Below are 25,901 nucleotides of genomic sequence, written 5' to 3'. Positions count from 1 at the left end.
GTATAGTAAGTAATTTGTTGCAGTAAAAAAAAAAATTGTAAAAAAAAAACAGGTTAAGTGGTATTGCAGTATCACCGACAATATTCTTTAAGGAAAAGGCGTAAATTTGTAAAGGAAGAGAAATAAAAAAAAAATCTTGTTTTGTTTTTTTGTTAATATATGAATAGTTAAACACTAGAACAAACATTGTGCAACTCATACAAAAACAAGAATTACACTGGTTGGCACATTTGACTACCATATATGAGGTCTCCCCGCAAAGGTTAACATGAAAATTTAATTTTAAATATGCTGTTTGATGCTATATATCATAGTTTCCTTGAACTAGCTTCTATATGTAGACAAGTACCAAGTAAAATCAGCTAGGGGTTTTATCAATATGGACTAGGGGAAAATCAATACATAAAAGAGTAGGAGAAATGTAGATGTTCAAATGTGACAGAATGATGAATGTTACACAGTGTGTAAACTGATCACTTAAACCTGTCAATGACAAGTCATTAGTCCCCTAACATCTATCCTTCCAACTTTGAAAGGGAATGACGATGATGAGGATTGATATATTTGACTCCTACTTCTTCTTATTAGATTATGATAAGCAGTAATATGGTGAGTGTGTTTTTGAAATTTCATTAAAGAATAACTGATATTTTAGGAGATTAATGATTTTTATCAAAGTAGTTTTTAGTATATTGTTTTGCTGATTTTTCCCGCTGCGTTTGCCTGTTACATTGAAGCTAAGCCCGCATAAAGTGTGTTAATTTGCTTAAAAATATAATCGTTTGTGTTTTTTAATCATCGCTTTATTTTCAGATGAATGTTGAAGAATAGTATTTTTTGTAATATTTTCGTTTCAGGCTTGAGAATTGTCAAAAATGTGTGACATTGCAAAAGCATCTTGATGATCAAAATTCCAAAATGCAGACATTGGGTAAGACATTTTCTGTGATATTTTTTTAATCACTCAGTTTCGCTACTATTTTAAAAAAATGTATTGTTTCAAAGGAGTTTCAAACGAAGATTAATTTACATAAGATGTTTTATATTCTCCCATTTTATCCCTTTCAGCCCAAGTTTTTGGACAGATGTCCAATGAAAATTTTGAAAAATCAAAAGGCAAATTGGAGATAGTTCACGAAATGTTTACTCAAATTGTTGATAACAAAAATTCTCCAAAAGCAGTTGAAATAATTACAAATAATGATATTGTTTATGGGAAGCGACGTTTGCAATCTATTGAATCTCCGGAAAAATATAACACAAATATAACTCAAGGAGGGTGTTACAATACTCCAAAGAAGAAATATCGCTCAGGTGATCAAAAGCCACCAGTGTTGAACCCTGATTGTGAAGTCATAAAAAGTCAGTGTGATTCTAGTCCTATTTTAGGGAAAAATAGACAAAGAGGTACTATAACAAGGTCTCAAGAATCTAATCTGCCACCTGCAAATTTAAGTAACAGGTCTGAAATTATTTTATTTTACTGTTGGATTTTCTATCTATGTTATTTATTTATTTAAATGTATTGCATATACATACATTACAATTGCAGTGGGAAGTTGGAGCTATCTTCAATTGTTTATATGTAAAATCTAATTTTCTGTATGAAAATGTTTATAGTTGTATGAAAATTTGAATTATCTTTGCCAGTAATCTGTAATTAAATACATTTTTAATTTTTTTAAATATGAATATTTAATTTTTTATACAGAAAAGTAGATTTTACTTTATAGACAGTTGAAGTTAACTTCCCTTTGTAATCGGGGCTCAGGAAATCTATATAACACTAGAGCATTTGAACATAAATATGGAGCGTCCTCTGCTTAGGTTAGTCTCCATCTTACATGGCTCAGCCTGTTCCAAGATCGCTTCCTGTTATTCATCATTAGTTGTGGTCTTGTGGTTGTGTTACAGACTCCGAATCAGAAGTTTGGTGGTCACTCCTTGCTCTACCACAGCTAGATTCTCAATTTCTAACAAGTTTATTAATGACTAACTAAAAGTGGTCACCGAATTGAAATAATTGGTTAACATAAATTCTTAAGATTTTTGGTGCAAATTTTAGTGGTTATTTTTTTATTGTCACAGGTTAGATATGTCTGTTACATGTATCAACGCTTCTCCGAAAATGAATTCCCCACCAAAAATTGAAAATTCCTCTGAAGCATTCAGCCCATCGCTGCTTGCAAACGAATTGGAAGAAGATGAGAAATTATTTTCAAGTTTACCGAACAAATCTCCTATGGATGCTTTAACAGAAGATGGTAAACGACAAGTTGAAGAAAATAAAAGAGATTCTTTAAGTTTGCTTCAAAAGAAAGTGGTGAAAAAAAATACAGCAGAAAATTCAAGTAATCAAACAAAAAAATGTGAAAGGTCACCAAAATCTAAGAAACTTAAACAAGCGAGGCTTACTTTCTCTCACATGAAAACGAAAGAACCTTCTGATATTTCTTTACAAGGTTCGTTCTGCGGTGGTCTGCGAACATTTTCAACTGACTTGGATTTAACTAAAGTGGATGATGAAGAAATGCTTAAAATTGCTGTTCAGGTAACCGATTACATCTCTGTAGTTACATTGCATTTAATTTTGATATTTTCAAACTAAGTTATGTATTTTTCTTCTAGCTATCCCTTAATGAAAGTGTCAAAAGAAATCTGTATGAAGATGGTGATATAATAGATGCAAGTCCTTCTCACCGGGAAATGGTCTCTTATAATAAAAGGCTTCGGAAACAAAAGTATGTATGTCCCAAAAATAATTTGTAAATACATGTCATTTTACAGATTTATCTTTTGTTTATTGCAAACTCATCCTCTCTTTGGCAATATACTTGAACACTCTTCTATTTTGTATGCATTTGTATTTTTATTGAGTAAAAGTTTATATAAACATATTGATTCTTTTAACCCCAGCTTATATTGCATATAATGTGCGATCAGTTACAACCAAAAAAACAATAATTATATTACAATATTTTGAGTTTGTCCAAATGTTTGTAGACAAAATAATAGATTTCACCCACTTCCATTTTTTTTTTTCAACTCAGCTAACATCTATTGAGTTTAATATAATTGGGCTAAATTAGCAAGTTTATAAAATGTCACTGAATATTCATGTTGAAATTCTCAAAGGTACAAAAAAATCAACAGAAAACTTGTATGAAAACTTTAAGCCCAACGAGTTTTCACATACATTAGTTGGGACAAATTATTATTGTTTTTGCCTTTGGTTGTGGAAGTACTGTTTTTTGTCTTTGTCTTGTGTTATGTAATATTATATTTGTTGTCCATCATTATGTCTGGTGGTGTGTGAGAATAGTCGTAATGTATATTGTCTTATGTCTAGTACTGAGAACTCTATTAATGCCTGCCGGTAGAATATTGATATAACTTTTTGTTGGCTACTCTCAGCAAAGCTTTTTGTGTTTTGACCAATAGTTCTAGTGTAGTTTTGTTTTACCCTATCCTATTATTCCGTTGTTGATAATTGATTGTGCCAGATTATAATTATTTATGATATTTTCACAGGAAGCACAATCACGTAACAACCTTGCAAAGGGATCATTTACTCAACATAACTGATGATGAAGACACTATAATGTGTACACAGCCTTCGACAACAAGAAGTAAGAAAAGATCAAGCAAATCACCTTTAAAGAAATGCCATACAGTTACATCTGATGAATCACATAGTAATAAAAACTATGCATTCTTAAATTCACAAGAAAAAGAAAATGGTGAAAATAAAAAGGGACAGCAAAAGAACGCCTTATCACCAAAAAGTAATCCACAGCAGTAAGTGATTTATTATTATTGTAAAAAATTAGATTCAATTTATTAATGAATTCAATTAAATTTTGCAAAACACCGCAATACTTTGTCGCCTCTTAACTGGCACCTGAAGTGTAAGATTATCTTAACTTAATAAACTAAAATAATATAGTGATACACTGCAATTAATGTACCAATGCTATGCCTTATGCACTATTAGGTGAACAATGATGCATAACATTACTTACTTAGTTTGTGTAAAATAACTAAATTAAATTTAATATTGTATAATTTGCAGGTCTTTCTCAAAAGAGCCAACATTTATTTATAAGGAACCCGTATTGAGAAAGAAAACTGAAAAAGCAAACTTGCCAGGATGGAGCTGCAAAAAATGTAAAGATGTAAGTTTGCAATTTTTTTTTTAACTAGAATATTAATATTTTTAGTGATTTTCGATATTACCTAACCCATAAGATTTATCAACTGTCTTATATTTTACTTGACTAACTTTTATGTGTAAAATAGAATGCCAATGTTTTTATTTATTAACCTTTTTAACAAATAAATCAAATTCAAATAATCTAGATTTTATAGTGAGACTGGTAATTAAGAAATAAAATATTTTGTAGTATAATAGCAATTTTGACAAATTGGGAATAAAATCATTGTATGAAAATTACGTTTTCATTTATGATTTTCAACGAGGACATATAAAACAGTCGCCGTTGGCGTCACGTCACGTTGATGTCATCTGTCATCCCCGCTGAATTCGCTTCTAACAAGAATTTCGTACAACTCACTAGTGTGACCCGGATAATGTCTCATTTTCAGATAATTCTAAATATGCATATTTTAAACCTTTGTAGAAAATCAATAATACTATTTCTCTCCATTATAAAACATAAAATCAACTAACTTTTAAATAAAAAATATTCAAAATTAAAACTTTTTTATTACATTTAAAAATTGAAGGTCGTGGATGAAACCTTTCAAGCAGCCAGTGATTTAGATTCGTCTTGAAGCTGTTGCATGATGGAGTTGATTCTCTTTTGGAACCATATTATAAATGTTAAAACTGAGATGCTTGATTAATTTATGTTTGTTACAGTTTTATGAAGCAGCTTTCAAAGGAAACAAAGATTTGATCAAGGAAAAGATGAACGAATGCTCCAAGCATAGAGGAAAGTTCAATCCAGAAAGGGCAAACACCCCGGCTGGCTTTTGGGATCTTAATATGCCCCCTACACAACTGGACACTGAGGCATTTAACAAAATAAACAATAAAGATTGACATCATATCAATCAATATATAATTGCTCATTAAGAACCAGGTGAACATATCTACAAAATAATGCTTTGGCATAAAAATTATTTATGACTGAAAATTTTATGAGAAATGATTTTATATGCATTTGATTTGCATCGTGGTCTAGTGTTATGTGCATTGTAGATTCTCATGAAAGTTGATATGAAATATTTATGTAAAATGTTTTTACACTGCATTATTTCATAGTTCAAATTAGTGCCGGAAACGTAAGATTACATCTTGCCTTTGTAATAAATTATCGAGATACGCTGTGATTTAACACTACTTCAGTGCCCTATGCATCATTATATGCAGTTAATGGATTTATATGATATTCCTCTCATACAAGCTTGTGTTTATCTCATCCGCTTGCATATAAAGTAGCAAAAATTTAATGTACACAATATGGACATCCAGTTCTTAAGTAGGCAATATACTGTAAGGAAAAAACTAGTTTTTTTAATAGACGTAAGGAGGATTAATAAAACATAGTATAAGGCAATTTTGTACATTCTAGAATTAAAGATGATTATTTGGCCTATTAAGTTTTATGCATTTTGAATAATGTAAATATTGTTTATTCTTATGTTGAGAAAACCTTTTACATTAGTAATATCCAAAACAATATATTATGTAGTACGATGCGGAGTACAATGTAGGTACACATTGATTAACTTGGTAATCAATAATAAATCCTAATACTGACATATTATACTGTTGATATCTACTGATTCACAATGTATAAAGCGGTGTTTTTTTTTTCATGATAGGACTTTCAATTGGAAATACTGTCTCTTTTCAAATTAATGTTTTTTTTTTTACATTTGCACTCCGTAACAATATTCAAATTCATAATAGAACGTCTTACACTCGAACAACACTTGCAATTTGTGGGAATTTACTTTAAAAATCAGTGTTCTGTTCGCTAAATGTATTTATTAATTTTTTCCCATTATAAACAGGTTATGGGCTCTTTGTGAAAGCATGAATTTACTACGTATTTGTGACAAATTTGGCGACAACTTTATTTCTAGAAATGGTCTTCTTAACTGCCCTCCACGATCCACGGTTTAATTTGATGCCACTGGATTATTTCCTATGGGACTACATTAAGTCAATGGTCTATGGAAACAAACAACCACTCTTAAAGCATTAGAATCCAATATAACACGCACCATTTCAGAAATAACGATTTGTTATTGAACATTTTATTGAAAATGGCCATAAATTTGACAGACAGAGTTGTATGACTGCTGGCCGGGGAGGACATTTGTCGGATATCATTGAATAAAAAAAATGTGTTTTTTTAGAACACAATAAAAACAAACTAATTTCAACAAATATTTGCTTTTTTTATTTCAATTTAAAGTTGTATCAATCTTAAAAAACACCCATTATAAATAATTGTTTATAATTTGGTATGTATTTTTAGCTTTATATCAACATTATAGTCCTGGTTGGCATATTAATATTTGTACATGATTATAAATAAGAGTCTTTAATTTTTTAAATATTTTGTTTATTATGATTTCTTGATGTATATTTTAAATATATGGTAAACCATACACCTTATTTATAAAAGCCATTTTTCTTCACCTAAAAATATAATAAATTCTAATGTTATGTTGTTCTTTTCATGTCACAGTACATTTCTTGTTACTTTATTTTGTTGATTTAATCAAATACTTTAATTTAGTTAATTATGTTCCTCACATTTTTTATACATTAAAAATATGTTACATTATTATTTAATTGTTTTTATTTTTTCCGTACATATTTTTCCAATCTAAAGGTTTCCTCTTTTGTCTTGTTCCATTTCAATGGATTCAAACAGGGCTTTAAAATTTCCTGCTCCAAAGCCCTAAAAAAAGACAATTTACATTTTTGAAACAATAAGATAATAATTACAATAAAATTTAATTAAAAACTGACGCCGATTTTCCACAAAATAGCTTACAGTACAAGTGCACGTCAGCACAATTTAATACTAAGAGAAGTGGTTAGATAGCTCCACAACTCTCAAAGTTTGCCTGTTTTGTTGTATTATTAATAAAACAAATTTATTCATAAATCCAGCAGTTAGGTTACTATAATATACGAGGGCTGTCTTTTTTGTTTTTACAAACGATCACTAGATACTATTTAAATGTGACATTAGTGTTTTCGTAAAATTTGACAGAATAAAATCAAATGAGTAGTTTTTTTTATAGTGAGCGCTTTAAAAAGCGGTTTTGAGAAAAACTTATTTCACGTGAAGGTCTACCTCAACAAAAATGCCTAGAATCATTTTGTTTAACTTTTAGTTAAATTTAAACTAATTTAATGCTGAATGGTATTAATGATAATATGAAATCAGGAAATACAACCAAAAATGCATTATTCTTCATTGACAATGCCAGCTCTCACACAGCACGTCTATAAATTGATCAATTAAATGCGAAAAATATTAAATTGATGTCTCTTTGCCCAAATTCACCAGCGAATTTCATAAATAAGCCGCAAAGCCTTCCAAAACCATGTTTTGGAAGATACCTACCTTCTCTATGGCCTAGGCCTTAAGTTTTTTCAATCTCTGTTAAATTTGTTCATCTTTTTTTCAATCGTGTTTTCAATAGTTAATCTTTACTTACATTGTGATTATTTCTCTGGATAACTTCTACAAAGAGCGTGGGTTTGTCTTGCATGTTTTTAGTGAAGATTTGTAGAAGGTAGCCATCATCATCGTAGTCTATCAAAATGTTCAGTTCTTGGAGTATGTCGATGCTCTCCTTGACTTTAACTGGACTCTCTGCCAATCTCTTCTTAATTATTTCATAATAAGAGCTTGGAATCGTCAAAAACTCCACACCTCGTTTTTTTAAATTCCTGATCTGAAATTAATACTACTTTGAGTTTGAATGTAGATAAATCTTAATTTAGGCATTTGTACCTCATATCTTCAATAAAAAATCTTAAATACTTATAAGTTTTATAAAGTTTTTCAAATACTGATGTTTTTCTCAGTTACTATGGTGAGTGACTCCCAATACTTCTAATATGTCAGCTTCAAATAGCATTGCAGCGTCCATCGTCAGCCCAGAAGATGGATGCTACAATGGTGCCAGAAACATCGGCAAGAAGCTTCTTGAAGAAGAAATTTTTAGCTGTATATTTCATATTAAATCATAATTATAATAATTGTTTCCCATTCTAAAGGCATTTAAAATTAAATGCGAAGATTATGTTGACTCAATTAAATTCAAGCAAAAATATATTCAGCAATATTTGAGCAGGAAAGTAACAAATTTTACCCACTAGCGATATATCAAAAATGACATCTTAATACAATATAAATCGAGAATATTTTTGAAGAGACTTCCATATTCTCTTCTTAAAACTGAGGTGTGTTAAAACAAATATGGTATTAAATGTTATTAAACATTAGTATAAAACCACTTATCGACTTTTCTATGTCTACCGGTTTCGAGATGTATCTGTCTCTTTGTCAGGACATCATTTAAACCAACATGCAAAACCCACTATACACTTTCACCATAGTTGTTGCACAAAAATATAAAACCAACATGCCATGCTTTTTAGTAGGTAATCCTTACATGCACTGATTAGGTTATGAAAATGTTTGATGTTGAGGGAGAAATAGTTGAAAAAAGAGGGACGGGATGAAAGCAGGGGTGTGAGTTTAATAGGTATAGGGTGATCAGTGACTATTACAACGCAATGGATCATTGTTATGTTATATTCAAATGGTACAAGTGGAACATGGTTGTGTAACGTATAAGGTTTAATAAAATTATGAAAATGTTTGACCACAAAATTAATGCTTCAAATATTTATTTGAGTAATGTGCAATAAGTTTTTTTAGTACTTTTCCCAGACTGCAAGTATTTCTCTCTTCCATTTTAGTAAATAATTGTTGCTAGAAGTAACTCTCTGTGGTATATCAATTGATAAATTATTGACTTATTTTTAACTAATTCATGGTTTTGGTTTGTTTTATAGTTTTTGTTCTGTGACATAGAGGAGACTTCGTTTGTTGTTGCAAATTAAATACATTGTGAGTCAAAAATTGGATTCATTTATGCTCCAAAACCTTTGCAGTTGTCTGTAGTATTTTTGTTTCCCTATCCTCTTATTTTATTTTGATTTTTTAATTCAATATAAAATACAAATACATAGTTTATAAAACAAAATGTTTATACAATAGGTACATTTAACATAATTTTATTTTTATTTATGGATGTAGCCACTCCACTGGCCCACAGGCACGTTCCGGAGTGTCAGTGTATTATTTATTTTATACATAATTGTACATACTTTCACATCAATTGTTGTGTAAAAATTCAAAAGAAATATGGAAAAAGATTCTAAAACATACCTACATCAATAAAACAAGAAAGAACTTTCAAGAAACTAAAATTAAATTCTGATATATGAAACATATTCCTCAGCTTCCTGTCTAGTCTTTTTAACAATCCATTTATGGACTCGAGTTTTGAAAATATTGTTTTTCATTTTGTTCACCAATATGTCCTTGCTTAAAAAGTTGTATAGCTTAGGGGCCAGAAAAGTATAAAGCCTTTGTCCGTAATTTGTTTTTTCTTTGGGAGCAGAAGTATTGTTTTTTGTCTTTGCCTAGTGCCGTAAATTTGTTGTCCGTCATTATGTCTGTCAGGATTTTGATGGGAATGTCTTAAAATTGTCTTTGTGTATATTTGTCTTATGTCTAGTACTGGAAATTCTGTAAAAAGTCTGTCTGTAGAGTATTGGTAAGGCTTTTTGTTGGCTACTCTTAGTAAGGATTTTTGTGCTTTCATTAATGGCTCTAATGTGGTTTTACTGGTTCCTCCCCATCCTATTATTCCGTAACTAATAATTGATTGTGCTAGAGCACAGTATGCATTATTAAATCGGGTTGTGGTCCTGTGGCTAGTGTCTCGGACTCACGGACCAAAGGTCTGTGGTTCGAATCCCACTCTACCCCCAACTTGATTCCATTTTCTAATAGTGAGTTATTTACAACTCGTTGAAAATGGCCCTCAAAATTAAATATTTGGGTAAATCATAAGAACGCAAATATTTCTTTTTTCAATAAAAAAAAAAAAAAAGTAGTTTTGCTTAGGATGTTTATAATGTTTTTAAATAAATATATCATTTTTCTTAGTTTGGTTGCTGTCTTATCTACGTGTATGTTCCACCTTAAGTAACTATCAATGTGCATACCTAAATATTTTGTATTATCGACCTTTTCTATAGTTTGGCAGTGACAGTCGCTGTTTCTTGCATTTGTACATTCATGAATTTTGAGGGTTCTTTCTATTGGCTGATTCCGTTTGTCCATACTAAAAGTCAGATATTTTGTTTTGTGCGCGTTAAGTGTAAGTAAGTTGGTAATGTAACATGGTAATCTAGCCATGTTTTCGTCTTTTCTAAGCCTTTCTCACTTTTACTGTACACTTCCTTCTAGCTTTTAGCATGGAATAAAAGCACCGTATCTGCGAAAGTTACAATGCGTCCATCAGCATTCAAGTTACATAGTCCATTTACATATATCAGAAATAATGTAGGCCCTAATGTACTTCCCTGAGGTACTCCAAAATTTCCGGTAAGATTTTCGCTAATTGTATGACCTATTTTTACAGTTTGTTTTCTTTTGAAAATGAAACTTTCGAACCACTTTAGACATAAACCTTTTATTCCATATGTTCGTAATTTCTTAACCAAAAGTATTTGTGAGACTGAGTCATAGGCTTTCGCAAGGTCAAGGAATACTGCTAAGGTTTTCTCATTTTGGTCTACGTTTTGATAAATGTATTCAGTTATGTCTAATATGGCATCTTGCGTTCCTATTCCTTTACTTTATTTCCTATCCATTGCCATAATTAACTCATTTCAGACCAATGGTGGAGATTGCCGTCTAGTATTATTACATGTATTTATAAATACGAGCCGTTTAAGCATATCGCTGTCTTACACTTGTTATAATATCCTTGGTGTTGAGAGCAATGTGCTGCACTCCCGGCCCCCCGTGATACTCCACATACTCTTGGATCTGGCTTTTCTTTTTTCCTAGAGCTGGTTCGTTTATCGGCAACTGTTGGACAACAGATTATGCAATAGATCGTCAAAAATTTAAGGATTTTTTTAAAAGTAAAAATATGCATGAATTTGAGGGTATTATAAGCAAACTTAGAAATCTCCATTGAAGGAGTTACCGAGATATTTGCGAAAAACTTTGAACAGAGAATAGGGAAATATCACATACTACAAATACCGATAAAATGTGTGAAATGGATTAAGAATAATTAATTGTATTTTCAAAATCAATTTGGAGATTATGGAGAAATGTTTTCATACATAAATTTAAGAAATGTATTTTTTTAAATACGTCACTAGAAAAACGCGAGATGTTTGGCATTGACAGTTGTGACGTCAAGATTCGTGACAATGTTCTAAACAATTGTGAATGATCAGGAACAAACAAAATGAATCGTGACGTATTAGAGGCGTGGCCAATCGAATGGCCGTTTTTGCGGGAATTCAAAATTACGAATTTGAAAATATTTTTTTTGCTATTAATAAATAAAAATATTTTTTTACTGGACAGTATTTCATATACCTTTATTACTTTAAAATATGCTTCACTAACTCAATGGAGAATGCTAAGTTTGCGGTGTCAAGTAGTATAATTAAAATATATTTTTGCAAGATTTAGAGACGGTCTTGAATTACGCTATTATTTAGGTAGGTAGGCTTTTATGTGTAGTTTATTTTTGCATTAACTAATTTTCTAATTTTCCGTTTTTGGTGGAGATTTCTAAGTATGCTTTTAATACCCCTATTTATAAAACAATATGCAAAGTACAGATATTCAAAACCAAATGTCTTTCATTTTTAACTAGCTATTACCCGCGGCTTCGCTCGCATGTTATTAGAGAAATTAATTACAAGTTTTGTCGTTTATCAATAACAATTTTCAAGATGGAATAATCTATTTTTTAAGATAGAAAGTAGCTTGTATCGATTGCCGGTCTTCTAACTGCCACTATCAAAATATATTACATTTCGTTAGTCTGTGGCGACGTATGATCGTTATTCTGTTCGCAAATCTAAAATCCTACTACAAAACCAAGACGTAAAGCAAACCAAACTAATCTCAGATAAAGCAAATCAATTATAGACATTTAAAGAACAAATTTCAAATTGATTCTTTTTGACATTCTACCTTACCGCCTCTTCATTTTCAAAAACGTTACTCATTTTTGTTAAATTATGTTTTTTTTAAAGTTTTTTTTAATTCGGTATGAAAAATAAGTGTGTCGGTGGATATCAAAATTGGTAAAAAAACGTTTTTCAAAATTGGTAAAAAAAATATTTTTTGTGGAAACACGATTAAAAATTTAGTTTTACATAGAATACTTATTTAAAAAATGGGAAAATCCAATATTATACTCGTACCATAATAATTGTTGTCAGAAGTTTGATTTTATATCAAAATCGGCAACATCCACTCAATAACACTTAAATAACACAATAACACTCAAAACAATTAGTTTTATTTATTTTTTACTTCGTAAAAGTGACAACCCTGACACAGACATTCAATGACAGATTAGATCAAAACTGGTTAAATCCACGAATTAATTTTATCAAAACGAGTTAAATCCATTCCGATATGAGTTACATCTAAATTATATATCAGTTTTACACGGAAACTAAGTCTAATCGATCAAATCAAATAACGTAGAATACTTTTATTACCTACGTCAGACCTACATATTGTCTAAATAATAATTTAGTCGAATAGCAATAATCAGTTTCAGAAAAGTGTTCTTTGTGAAAAAATGCTTATTCTGGATATATCCATTTTTTATGTTAAACGACACAAGTATCGTATTTTACTTCTTACCTCTCCGGCTATCCCTATGCAAAAAAATATGTCAATCGGTCGCTCCGTTGAGACGTGAAGAAAACACAAAGGAACAAACAAACACACTTTCGCATTTATAATATTAGTATGGATGTATATTATATATCATTGACGGAAATCCATCACCGCGTTACTCAAATTTGACAACTTTAGAGGAGAGAAATCTATGTTTTTTTTTTAACAATTAGGTCAATCAAATTAAGATATACCCAAATGTAAAAAAACCTGTAATTTTACTAAACACACATAAGAAAAGCATTTTTATCTTTTTTCTCTAAATTGGTCAAATTTGAATTACGCGATCATGGATTGCCGTCAACGATATAATATCTTACACCGTTTTTTAAAATTTATCTCTTTAGGCTTACTTCATCCCTATAATGATGATTTTTGGATAAAAAACTATGTATATCTAAACTTATGGATATTCAATACAAAATGTGCTAATATAAATTGTGTTGCCTGGGCCCCAATCATAATAGAAATTTAACAGAGTTATCTTCGACTATCCATAAAGGAAAACCGATATTTGTGTACGAAAATGAGTATATTTGTACGAACATTTAAAGTATCTTTGTTGGTAATCTAAAATTAAACATGTTTAGAAGAAAAAATGTTATGCATATTCTGCTTTTCATACAGAAAACTTAATTTTACTTTGTAGATAAAATTGAAGATAAATGTTAAGTTCCCATTACTAAATAAAAAGCCATTAGAATTGCGTTTCTATACACCCACTAGTTTCGTCACCTTTTCCTGTTTTATTCTAAATTTGCGTCTAAAATACAATGTTAACATTTCATTCCAATTTTATAAAAAAGGTAAAGTTATTTTTTTAAACTACATTAAGTTAAATTCGCATATTCAATGTTGTGTTGTTTTATAATTTACCTTGACTGTTTCCTCCCAATTACTCATCACAATGGATCTGAGGGATGAATACTCGGTGAAAATCTGCTTATCATCCACTGACCAAAACCTGGAAGATTTGATGCAAGCAGTGAACACTTTATGATAGGATTATTATGACTGTCGAAAAGTTTTTATAACGCAACTAAAATTGTTATAACCTGTGAAATTGAAGAATCCTCTCATACCAAGAGGCCGTCGATTCCATTTGACCATCAGGCATGTTACTGACAACATGATCGATAAAGCTCAACTCTCCACTGGGTCTGAAAATAAAACTTTAATTAATAATAGGGAAGAAAATATCTTGTAAGTCGAATCTCTTCAACAATATTTGAAAAACTTTGTTTGCTTTTGTCTTTTCTGTTTCGTGTGTTTGAATTGGGGGACTTTTAGCATTTTTAACTTGACTAGGAACATGTTAATTTATGAGTTTATTTTTTGATTCTGGGTCTCGAAAATAAATATGTGAAATACAATGTTATTTTATCACAAAGTAAAATACAAAAAAATGCCATAAATTACGTAATTTACAATATCAGTCTGAAGATGTCTGTTAGAGAGGAAAGTTTTTTAATTTAAAACTTATAAAAAGTTATTACTTCAGAGTAATAATGTGCTACAGCTATGGAGATGCCGTTACGCTCTATCGCATAGAACAAAAGCGTTGCAATTTTTTAGTTTAACAACATACGTGTAACAGACGGTTTCGTTGCTGTGCTTGCGATTCGCGAACTGAGTACCTACAGCTCATTGTTTTCTGTACAATATAGCTAACTTGGTGATTGATAATCCTATAATGTTTTTTTGTCCGTATGGGCGGCTCTATAGCGATAGCGCGTTATTAGGTTGACCTATTTTTTTACTACTAATTTATTGGTTTGTAAAAAATATTCTTTCTGTAATTGGTATATTTTAAATAATTGTTGATTTTAAAACACGCAATGAGGAATTCCACTGTTTTCTAATTTCTTTTTTCTATTAGCGTACTATTTAACTAAGCAAAATATATGTTTATAGTATATATATATATATATTTATTTACAATGATATGATTTTTTAAAGTTACATTGATCAAATACCGTGCCAAATGACTGAAATCAGTGTGTCACTTTTCAGTAGTGACGTCACGAAACGATTGGCGTTCCTACTTTCACTGACCACGGTAAGTTGTATTTCTCCAGCCAATAACAAAACTGACAAGAATCTATGGAATATTGCTTTGATTACTTCATTTAGTTGATCGTAATTTGCTCATTTCTATGTTATGGTTGTTTTTACGAACGTTTCGATTTATAAAAACCTAGAAAGTTGATATAATCTCTGGTTGAAATGTCAACAAAGTATTATTTGCCGGATTTCTATACTCTTTTTTTTCTATGGTCAAAACGTTCCTTACAAGGTGTGGGGGCTTTAAAGCGGAAACCGGAAATACTACATGTAGATATTCGGAGTGATGTCATTATTTACGATTTTAAAATGAATCCTATTTTTAACATTTTTTATTTATTTTTGCGTGCGTTTTAGAGATATTTCATCCTACTCCAAAATTTTTAAATATTCACGTGTACACGAAAACATTTTTAAAATTTAATTCCGGGTTGTGCTGGAATTCCTCATTGTATTTTTCTAGACAAAAAACTTACAAAATTCCAGCTAGTGGGTCCTTAGCCGATGCAACATAACCGGGCAGGAATACTCCTTTGTAATTTGCTCTGTCAACAAGTGTATGTGTGTTGGTTCCATACTAGAATAAAAAAATCATTCAAATTGCTCGGTTTTTTTTATCACACCGTATATATATATCATATATCTATAATAATCATATTTTAATACTTATTGATTATACCAATAAGAATGTAAGTAAACCTTGAACATACATGATTCAATTTAAGTTATTTATCGACAATTCTTGAATAATAATAATAATAATCAAAGTTTATTAACAAAAATGACAATAACTTTATCTATTACATAGGTAATAGATTTCTCTGGATCATGTCTAGTCTGCCTAACTAGGTACAACCTGTTTTAAGGCAGACATTTTTATGCAAAAATAAACAATAACATTACTACCTACTTGTTAACATACTAAACAGTTATACAATATTTATTTATTAGGAATTTATTTTTAGTAAATTTTCCGATTTTTCTCGACCTAAATCCAGTAACCATTTTTTTACAAATTTGTTAAATTGAATCCGGGTCATGGTTTTGCAATCTTTGGGTAAAATATTGAATATTTTTGGGCCCAGAAACCTGAAATTTCTTCGCCCGAATTCAGAATGTAATTATTAAATGACATGACATACTGATCAAGCAAATAATAATTGGACAAAAAGCTTTAATAAAAGTTATCCTAAGAGTCCCAATCAGAACTAGCTCCCTCGGTTTATTTGAAAATCTCAATGTAAATTCTATAAAACAACTTTATGCAAAAGATTTGTTACTATACGCGCGTAAACATTATTCTCTACCTTCCATTACAAATACAATAGTCACTAGATACTCCACCCTGATGCTGAAAAAAAATAAAAAAATAAATACAACCTTCGGTCAAAGAGGATTGACCTACAATATACTTCCATTATCCATAAGGACAATAACAATTACCAATAACAAGTTCTCAATATATAAAATTGCTATTAAGAAATGGATAGTGGAGGTGGGTTGCGCACGGATCAATGAGTGGATCAAGCCAAATATGTAAAATGTATGCACTGTTTATGAATTTTATTGATTAGTCTATATAAATTGTTTATGTTTTTTATGAATATTTTTGTTTTTTATTTTGTTTATTATGTTAATTATAATTAGGTTAATTGGTTTAATTACGTTTTTTTTTATTGTTCTTATTTTGTTAATTTTTTTAACTTTGTTAAATATATTTCATAACTTTGTTAAATATTATTATCTTAGGCATGTTTCACATTTTTGTAAAATGTTTCCCTCGGCACGGGACGAGGTGGGAACATTATTCTGTATAAAAAAAGAATACAAACAATGTAAAAGTATAAATAAAAAAAATATTTAAAAAAACTTATTTTTAAATATAAGTTAAAAACTAAAAATACTTGGAATCAAAAGATATTAAAATCTTACACCTGGAACATAAAAGTCCAAAGTTAGATATATTACAAATTAAAAAAAAAAAAAAGAAATAATAATATAATAATAAAAAAAATAGAATAGTTTTAATAAATCAACAGATAGAATATAAAAACTGTTTCATACTTAGTCCCCTAAGTTTGACCATGTACATTGGAAATAAAACAATAAATATTTTAATGTAATAAAATCCTCCCTTACTGTACACCCCCAACACATGCTTTCAATAACTTTGTCCCATTCTGTTTCATTGAAATACTATGTATCACCTTTGACTTGTTTTTTAAGTGTACCTTTACTTAAGATAATATTTAGTTTTATATAAACGATCCTTACACTGTATAATATTTACCGGTCTAAAGACTAATTTAAGTCGAGAGGGTGAAAACGCTAATTGGTCAAATATGCGGAAGTGTACCAAGTATTTTTAATAAATTGAGTTTTTCTACTGACATTTCTTGGTAGAACTGCAATTTAATTCTAATAATAAAAATATGTTTGTAGTTTTATTCCACTTTTATTTATAATTTTTTACCAGTGATCCCAATCTGACGATGTCGGTCACGACGAAACTCGGTCACTGGTACAAAATTATAGATAAAAGTGGAATAAAACTATAAACGTATTTTTATAAAGTATTTTTAATTTATATTATTTAAATATAAGTTATGATGTACGTTCAGAGAATTATATTAATTGTCAAATTCCCCGCGAGCAAGCAGGTTTTGTGGGAGGAAGAGGTACACGGGAGCAGATCTTAAACATTCGACAGCTGATTGAGAAGTGCCGTGAGTTCAATGAGCCAATGTTACTGTGTTTTATTGACTACCCAAAGGCTTTTAACTGTGTGTGTTGGCAACGTATGTTTGCGATCATGCTGGAGATGGGTGTGCCACAGCATCTCACATTACTGGTGAAAAATTTATACATGGATGGGTCAGCAAGAGTAAGGATGGAGAATGTACTGTCAGCTCCATTTAAAGTAGAAAGAGGTGTGCGTCAAGGTTGCATCTTGTCGCCAAAACTCTTCAACCTTTACGGTGAATATATTATGAGAAGAGTGCTGGATGGGTGGAATGGTGGTGTCAAAGTGGGAGGTCAACAAATATCAAATCTGAGATATGCAGACGACACGACACTGATTGCCAAAGATGAAACCGAGCTAGCAGAAGCCTTCAGACGGATAGAGTTGGAGAGTGAGGCTCTGGGTCTGAAAATAAATAAAAGTAAGACAAAGCCAATGATCGTAGATAGAGCTGGCAGTCTCCTACGGAGAAGACAGATGCAAGACCTTGAACTGATAGATGACTTTGTGTACCTCAGTTCGCTTATCTCCAACAACGGCAGTTGCAGACCTGAGATTGGTCGCAGGATTCAAATGGCCAAAGAAGCAATGAACCGTTTGAAGAAGATTTGGCGAGATTGAGGTATATCAATGAACACAAAAAAGCGGTTGATGGAAGCCCTGGTATTCTCCGTTTTCCTATATGGGGCTGAAACGTGGACAATGCGTGCCTACGAGAGGAAGAGGATCGATGCATTCGAGATGTGGTGTTGGAGAAGGCTGCTGCGTGTGCCTTGGACAGCCAGAAGGACGAATGCATCGATACTGGAAGAGCTCTATATTACAACTCGTCTATCAGTGGTGTGTTTGAGAAGGATACTGTCTTTCTTTGGACATATTGCTAGACGTAAGCCAGAAAATCTAGAAAAGGCAATAATGTCTGGCCGAGTTGAAGGTAGGAGAGAAGCCGGGGTAGAATCCCATATAGATGTACTGACCAAATAAAGGTGGCTACGGGGCTAAAATTTGATAAGTCAGTTCGTCGGGCTGAGGACTGACTGGAGCGGAACAGACTAATCAGAAGTATTCATGGTAAAAACGATCCTCAGCATTGAGGGACTGACTTGGAAGAAAAAGAAGAATGATATACGTTTAACATTCAGTTTGTGTATAATGTACATAAAGGTAATTTATTTTTTTAATTATATAGTTTTGTTTTGTTAAGACATGAAATATAATCTAGAAAGTTTTATGAATTACGAAACAATTGGCCAAAACAAGGGATATTTTTTGACCAGAAAATTAAGCGATATCAAATCGAGATTTTAAAGCAACATTTTTTTCTTAATTAATCATTCACAGTTGGTGGGTTTTTATTGAATTTCTTTCAACTACTTACCGTTCGTAGTTTTGCCATTCGCACAACACCGAAAGCGTCCTTCTCCTCCCAAATATCCCTCAATATAATAGCTCCCTTTTCCTTGGCGTGCTGCACAATGTGGTCCAAGTTTTCCACTTCGAAGGCGACATCCTTAACTGCATCACCGTGCACTGCCACGCTTGTATTAATATCATTCTCTTCAGTCGCGTAAGTAGACTCAAAGATAAAGGTCACCTGAATTGATGAATGACACAAATAATTATTTTCGTGTCCCGAGTCGCCAGATAAAGCTGTGGCAAGTAATGCACATACATAGATACATTTTTATAATATTATACTGACACACATATAATACAACAAATTAACTAATAATTAAAAACACAATTATTAAACCACACACTAACCACTGTAGCAGAATATTATTTTCGCCAAACCAAGAAAATTTAAACAATCTAACCATATTATAAAACAAAGCTTTTTTGTATTTAATTTTATTTAAGAAGGTAAACATGAACAGAAAATATAAAAGGAAAAATAATGAAACCCACTAAACCGCGAAACCGGCTTGTCAGCAGGTTTCTTATTTTTAGGATTTTTTTTGAAAAAAAAAAACCGATACACAAATGATGTTAAATGAATTAAAAGTGATAACATACCAGCAAATAATATTTTACAATACGTAGAAATTTGTATATAATGTTATTGATAAAAAAAAACACAGAATTTTGGAAAAAATATTAAAGCTTACATGAACATGATCACAATACTGAAGAAAAGATAAAAATTTGTCACCCATTAAGAAAAAAGGTGAAGTCACTAAATTCAGTTTTATTTTTATTTATTTTTTTATTGTATTTTTTTTACTATTTAAAAAATATTACGATGTAGAAAAAACATTTAGGAAGAAAAAAATTATCGAAATCGAAACAGAACGTTAAGAAATATGGGTAAAAACTTATAAATTAAATATAATATTTACTAAATGTTTAAATTTATTTCAACAGAGAGGGAAAATATTTTTAGAAGGTAATATGGAAGTCTAGGCATTTACAAGGCTTATGACCTGTCATTGGCTGGTTTAAGTGGCCACTTTACACACTGTAACATTCACAATTTTGCCCATATTTGAACATCCACATTTCCTCAACTCTTCCATCTGTTGACTTTTGTGAAGTAAAAGAGCTGAAACCTTTATCACGTGGGTGAGATTCATCCGGCTGAACCAAATCACCTACTAGGCAACGCCCGAAAACAATTTTCCAATTTTTATACAAGGTCATAAGCCCTGTTAATTCCTAGATTTCCATATTCCTTTCTAAAAATGTTTTCCCTCTCTGTTGAAATTAATTTAAATATAAGTAACTCGCTGGGGGGAAAATCCAGCCAGTCTGCAAGCATTTGAACATACTCAAACGCTGTTGTACTTAATGTTATTAAATATTTGTACTTACCGACTTTTTTATTATTAGAACACACATAGAATAATAAAATAAAAAAAGATAGTACAAAGGTTTGGCAATTTTTATATCTTAATAATTTCGTTTTTAATAAAAAAAACTTTCTAAAAAAATTGACGAGAAGAATAAAACTAAAGATCATACATTATTCTGTCGAACAACGTGCGCAGCTGATTGTCTGGATCCTGTTTCCAAGCCCCTGTAGGCTAAGGGCTCAAATCCTAGCCTCGATACATAATATGAAGCTGCCTAGAAAAATTCCATAACATATTAACATTTCTGTAATATTTTATTTTCTATTATCTGTACCTATTTGATCGAGTGCCGCATTGAATCGCATATAAATAAGAATTTAAGTTTTCCACAATAGTGACTTATTTTTTATGTATTTATACATCGACGGTTCAAAGAACCTTTTACAATTTCTTTTACATAAATAATCACAGCAGTGAACAATTCATTATGTAGTACGTAGTATGAAATATAATAGAATAATTAAAACTAAACAATTTTGTGAAAATGAAATTTTTTTAAATAACAACAAAAAGTAAAAAATAAACATATCTCTAAATAAAATATAGCTATTAACATGAGAAAATCTTATGTTCTAAATATAAATATAACAAAGTAAAGTTGAGAATGATTTAACATAAAAATAAAGCGGTTAATATTCAACCAGATTATAATGAAAAAATAATAGACTAATGATATTTTATAAAAAATATGTCTTTTAGAGCAGTACAAAAAAAAGAATTACCTGAATAACACCTTTATTTTATCAGTTGGTTGGAAGAAGTTGCCATTTGGCATTAAATTCACCAATGTACAATTTGTATAATGGTACAACACGTTAAAATAATAAAAAAATGCGTACCCAAGGAAACAAAACAAAGTTAAATTCAATAATATATTTAAAAATTAATCCATTACTTTAAAATGATACTTTTAAGATGATACACAAAGTTATTGCAGAAAATATTTAAAAAAATAACTAATAATAATCCATTACTTTTCTAAAAATAACGAGTAAGATTAGATTTTAATTCATCAACAGAATTTGTATTGAAAATATAAAAATATTTGTTTAAACTGATTTCAATACCTATGTATATGTAGGTGAGTTCAATATTGTAGGGAGTTAGATAGTTTTATTATAATATCTAATTCGCTACGTTACTGCGTATGAGAAATTTATTTTATTTTTATTAGTTTTAATGCTCATAATACTTTTACATATAAACTAGCGGACCCGACATTGTCCTGCCCGAACGTTGGCTTGCTTGCTATTAGCTTGGAAAAATACTCTTCATTGATAAGTTTAAGGCCTAGGTTTATGACTAAATTTCAAAAATAAAAATGATTTATATTCAAATATTGAATTTAAGTAGGTACCAAGTACTTGTTTATGTTTGAATTCCAAAACATAAAAAAAAATATTTTTAAATATAGAATTCTTTTTGCAAATTTCAATCTCGGCTCTTTTCACCAACACGGGTGCACTTTATATATGAATGCGGTTTTCAAAAATGTATTTAATGTCAATTAATATTATTTTAGTATTACCAAAAATTCAGTAAAAATAAATAAATGGAAATAAATTATAAGGAATGTAAGGAAATAAACTGATTGGGATACATAAAAGCGAATGTTGTTGTAAACATTCAAAAACAATTTTTTTTTAACACAATAAAATAACATCCATCCATTTTTTTTGTCTATGAATTCTCGTCGAATGCAACCCTGGTAGGTCGATGAAAAAAGATTTATGCTTCTAACTTTTTTTTCAGATTGGATTGAAAATTTTGATATCTATGAACACGGGCAGCGCTAAGATCTACATTTCGCTGAAAACCGCACGTAAATCGGTTAAGCCGTTTAGGAAAAATTTAGTAACATCACACGTACAGAAGAATTATATATAAAGATGATTTAAAACATAAGTAGGGGAGCATGGGATCACATGTTACAGTGAATCGTTTGTGATCGGGTTGTGGTCCTGTGGCTAGTGTCTCGGACTCACGGACCAAAGGTCTGTGGTTCGAATCCTACTCTACCCCAGCTTGATTCCATTTTTTAATAGTGAGTTATTTACAACTCGTTGAAAATGGCCCTCAAAATTAAATATTTGGGTAAATCATAAGAACGCAAATGTTTCTTTTTAAAAAAAAAAATATATATATATTACGCACACACGCACTTATGTTTGTTTAGTTTACACTTTTTCATACTCTTTTCTGCCACACTAGTCCTCTTCAAGACTTTAGAGGTGGAGGACACGCTGCGATGCTTCAGGAAATATGTAAGGACAAAACTGTTTTTTTGTGTATTTAAAAAATGTTAAGTTTGAAGCCTTTGAGATTTGAACTAGAGGCCTTTGAGATATAGTGTTCCAGAAGAATATTAGGAATTTCTTGGAGAGATCACACCACTAATGAGGTTTTCAGTAGAATCGAAGAAGGGAGGCACCTAATCAAAACCATCTCAGAGAGGCGAACCCAATAGATCGGCCACATTATGCGCCATGAGAGTCTCCTGCATGACATCATAGAAGGAATGGCTGAGGGGACAAATTATAGAGGGTGCCCCCGACGGGGGTATTTAGAATAAGTGCGAGGATTTGAACTGCGCCTTAAATGTCGAGCTTAAGAGGGCTGCAGAAAATAGAGTGCAGTGGAGGACGAGATGCAGGACTTTGCTGCAAACCAATTCCCAGGATTGAGACTGCAAAAAATATGTACAGCACAAAGATTATATAAAGCCTCTGTGGGAAGCTCCACATATCAACCAAAATATACATCTAATGCACTAGGATCTACTTACAAATCTAAACAAATATTTCATGTCGAAAATGTTGGGAATCGAACCCGAGACCTCTTGAAGGTAAACAAAATTTTATGTTTCCATTATTTAATTATTTACCATCGTAATATTATGCACATAAATTAATATTAGTTTATGTGTTTACTGTTTGTTGACGTAAACATTTGTTGCAAAAACAACTTAGGTAACTATGTATTTATTTCTAATTTCAATAAATACTAATAAACTGAAACTGGTTTTCTAACATAGATGGAATTCAAGATGGAGATATAATATTAAAACGACTTTGTTGTGATATCTTGATTAAATTTGAATGATAAAATAATAAAACTGATTAAATTTCAATTAAAAGCATTTAATCACTGTAAATTACATTTAACTTTTACTGCTCGAGAGCTTTAAAGAGAAGCCTAAAAATAATGAACATTATCGAAATATTGGTTTTCATGTTGAAATTCCAATTAATATTGTTTCAAGGTTGGCATAAAATTTCTCGTGTTTGGCAGCATATAAAAAATCCACCAACTAAGTTTTGAATACGACCTCTAATTGGTCAAAAACTTAGTAGGCTTTAGCAACAAATTGCAACTCCAAGGGTTGATTTCTATGCGCGCTCTCGCGGTGAATTTTGTCTAAGAATAATAACTGATAGTGCAAGTCGCCCCCGAGTGGCGTTTGGAGTAGCGCCTACTGATGTCACTTGACAAAAAGAACCTTGTTTTTATTGCAGTACCTCAGCTACGCTAAATTTCCTTACCATCACGTAGTCTCTTCTTGGTAGAGAAGCAATAACCGCGCGAAGAGTGTCACAGATTGACTAATCAGAGGTCGCATTCAAAACGTTGGTGGATTTTAGAATGCGCGATAATTAAGCTCTGTGTGCGAAATAGAAAAACATAACCCCGGACGACTGGCGGGACGGGACATATGTTATTGACTCCTGATTAAAAATTCTGAAAACGGAAATCGAGCGAGAGATTAGTCAGCCTCGTGTTGTACTGCTTAGTGCGATTGACTACCATGCCCGAGGTTCTGGATTCGTTCCCGGAAAGGTTGACGTGAAATATTAACTTAATCGATGGTTTTACACATTGAAATTTCACAGTCCGTGTCGTAATTATCATTACAAATACATATCGAATGTCGGAATAATCGGGGTGCGCGCATGAGAAGATGTTGGGCTGTAGAGAAGATAGATTTTATGTAAAGATTGAAATAGTGGTGTGGCGTTTTATTTTCTCTGCCTACCCCCATGAAAATGGCGTAATGGCCTGTTGTTGTTACGAGCGTATCAATAAATTATAGTTTTAAAAATATCAAATTATATTTTTCACCAACCTGCTTAGCGTTGGAAACCCAGAACGTGAGATGATCAAAGCTTAGAAATTGTCCTCCACTCGGTTTTTGTCCTTTGTCAGTATATGAGGTCTAAAAAAATAAAACGCAAATAAGTATTTACTTTCAACAATATTTTAAGTATGTTTAAAAAAAAATCAAATACATTCAATTAATAATTGGGTTCTATTAAGGCAAATTATTTTCCGTTCTAGGGGACTTACTTTATAAAGATACATACATATAAATGTGTATCCAATTAATGAACAATCAAACCGCTTTGGCACCTTATGGTTGGGCGTCCTAGATAGGCAACGCAATTTTAAAATCATGCATTTTTCAGCGATTTTTTTTCAGTATTTTTTTTTTGTAAATTAAGTCATGTTAATTTGGATAACAAAACCAAGTAAAAAACAAGTAGGTATTTAATAAAAAAAATACTTTACCAATTATTTTAATAAATGTGGATATATACAAATTAATATCTACTAACATCTATTACAATATTTTACCATAAAATTATGCTTTACGTATTTTTTTTTTACACATCACAAAAATCAACAAATGAGAAAATATGCATGTCAAAACATAGAAATAATATTACACAATGGCAGGTCTACATTTGTAAATGCCTAAACTCCCATATTTTCTTTTTAAAGAGGTTCTCCATCTCTGCTAAAATATATTCCAATTCTTGTTTTCACCCCGGTTATAAAGGATCTTCAAATAAGCCGATTTGAAAATTGTAGAGAACTGTTACGTATAAATGTATTTTTGAATGAATAAGTTATCTTCTATAGATTCTATTTTGGTGAAAATTCAAGTTTGATTTGGTCAGAATTGAGGCCCCAGTAGAAAACTTCGTTCGGCGTGTACAAGGTAAAAATCGCACGGAAAACACAATAGTGAAATTTTACATATTTATGCAATAATAATCGGGTTATCTTTCTAAAAACAACTGTGCTTAAACCGATTTTATTTTTAAAATTGAATAAACGGAAACAAGTCATAATCCTACCATAGTCACAAAATATTTCAATGTCACCGACGCTCTTATCGTCAGAGTAAACTGATAGAACCAAACTTCTAAGGCATTAGAA

At 30.9% G+C, this 25,901-nt stretch overlaps 2 protein-coding genes across 7 annotated transcripts in view; one reads left to right on the top strand and one right to left on the bottom strand.

Moving 5' to 3' along the window:
• Window positions 1-6,827, top strand: part of LOC148274905 (uncharacterized) — a 12,803-nt gene extending 5,976 nt beyond the window's left edge. For 5 of the 6 annotated variants that reach the window (XM_088236402.1, XM_088236404.1, XM_088236405.1 and 2 more), the window contains 7 exons: window positions 858-931; window positions 1,069-1,462; window positions 2,089-2,551; window positions 2,629-2,741; window positions 3,532-3,798; window positions 4,073-4,175; window positions 4,883-6,827. In XM_088236402.1, the coding sequence (XP_088092528.1) occupies window positions 858-931; window positions 1,069-1,462; window positions 2,089-2,551; window positions 2,629-2,741; window positions 3,532-3,798; window positions 4,073-4,175; window positions 4,883-5,065 (1,597 nt within the window). In that variant the 3' untranslated portion in view covers window positions 5,066-6,827. The remainder of the gene's footprint in view (window positions 1-857; window positions 932-1,068; window positions 1,463-2,088; window positions 2,552-2,628; window positions 2,742-3,531; window positions 3,799-4,072; window positions 4,176-4,882) is intronic. The other variant, XM_088236403.1, reaches the window with a different exon arrangement.
• On the bottom strand, window positions 5,756-25,901 carry Hpd (4-hydroxyphenylpyruvate dioxygenase). The gene is made up of 10 exons (XM_088236409.1): window positions 25,820-25,901; window positions 24,805-24,894; window positions 20,791-20,895; window positions 19,208-19,423; window positions 15,563-15,663; window positions 14,078-14,182; window positions 13,899-13,986; window positions 11,052-11,171; window positions 7,711-7,950; window positions 5,756-6,941 (listed from the first exon to the last, which is right to left on the bottom strand). Exons 1-10 carry the CDS (start codon window positions 25,820-25,822, stop codon window positions 6,867-6,869), a joined length of 1,143 nt encoding a protein of 380 aa, XP_088092535.1. The 5' UTR covers window positions 25,823-25,901; the 3' UTR covers window positions 5,756-6,866.

The sequence above is a fragment of the Micrasema longulum genome, unplaced genomic scaffold, assembly GCF_059751315.1.
Source record: "Micrasema longulum isolate JH-2025_06_02 unplaced genomic scaffold, ASM5975131v1 h1tg001557l, whole genome shotgun sequence".
NCBI classification, from domain to species: domain Eukaryota; kingdom Metazoa; phylum Arthropoda; class Insecta; order Trichoptera; family Brachycentridae; genus Micrasema; species Micrasema longulum.
Note: the sequence above shows the minus strand (reverse complement) of the source record. Positions and strands in the feature narration are given on the sequence as shown.

Coding starts and splice junctions, on each gene's coding strand:
- Hpd (XM_088236409.1), bottom strand. Junction 11,172..13,898: donor ATTGGGAGGAAACAGTCAAG/GTAAATTATAAA, acceptor GTTGTCCAACAG/TTGCCGATAAACGAACCAGC. Junction 6,942..7,710: donor TCCAGAGAAATAATCACAAT/GTAAGTAAAGAT, acceptor GTCTTTTTTTAG/GGCTTTGGAGCAGGAAATTT.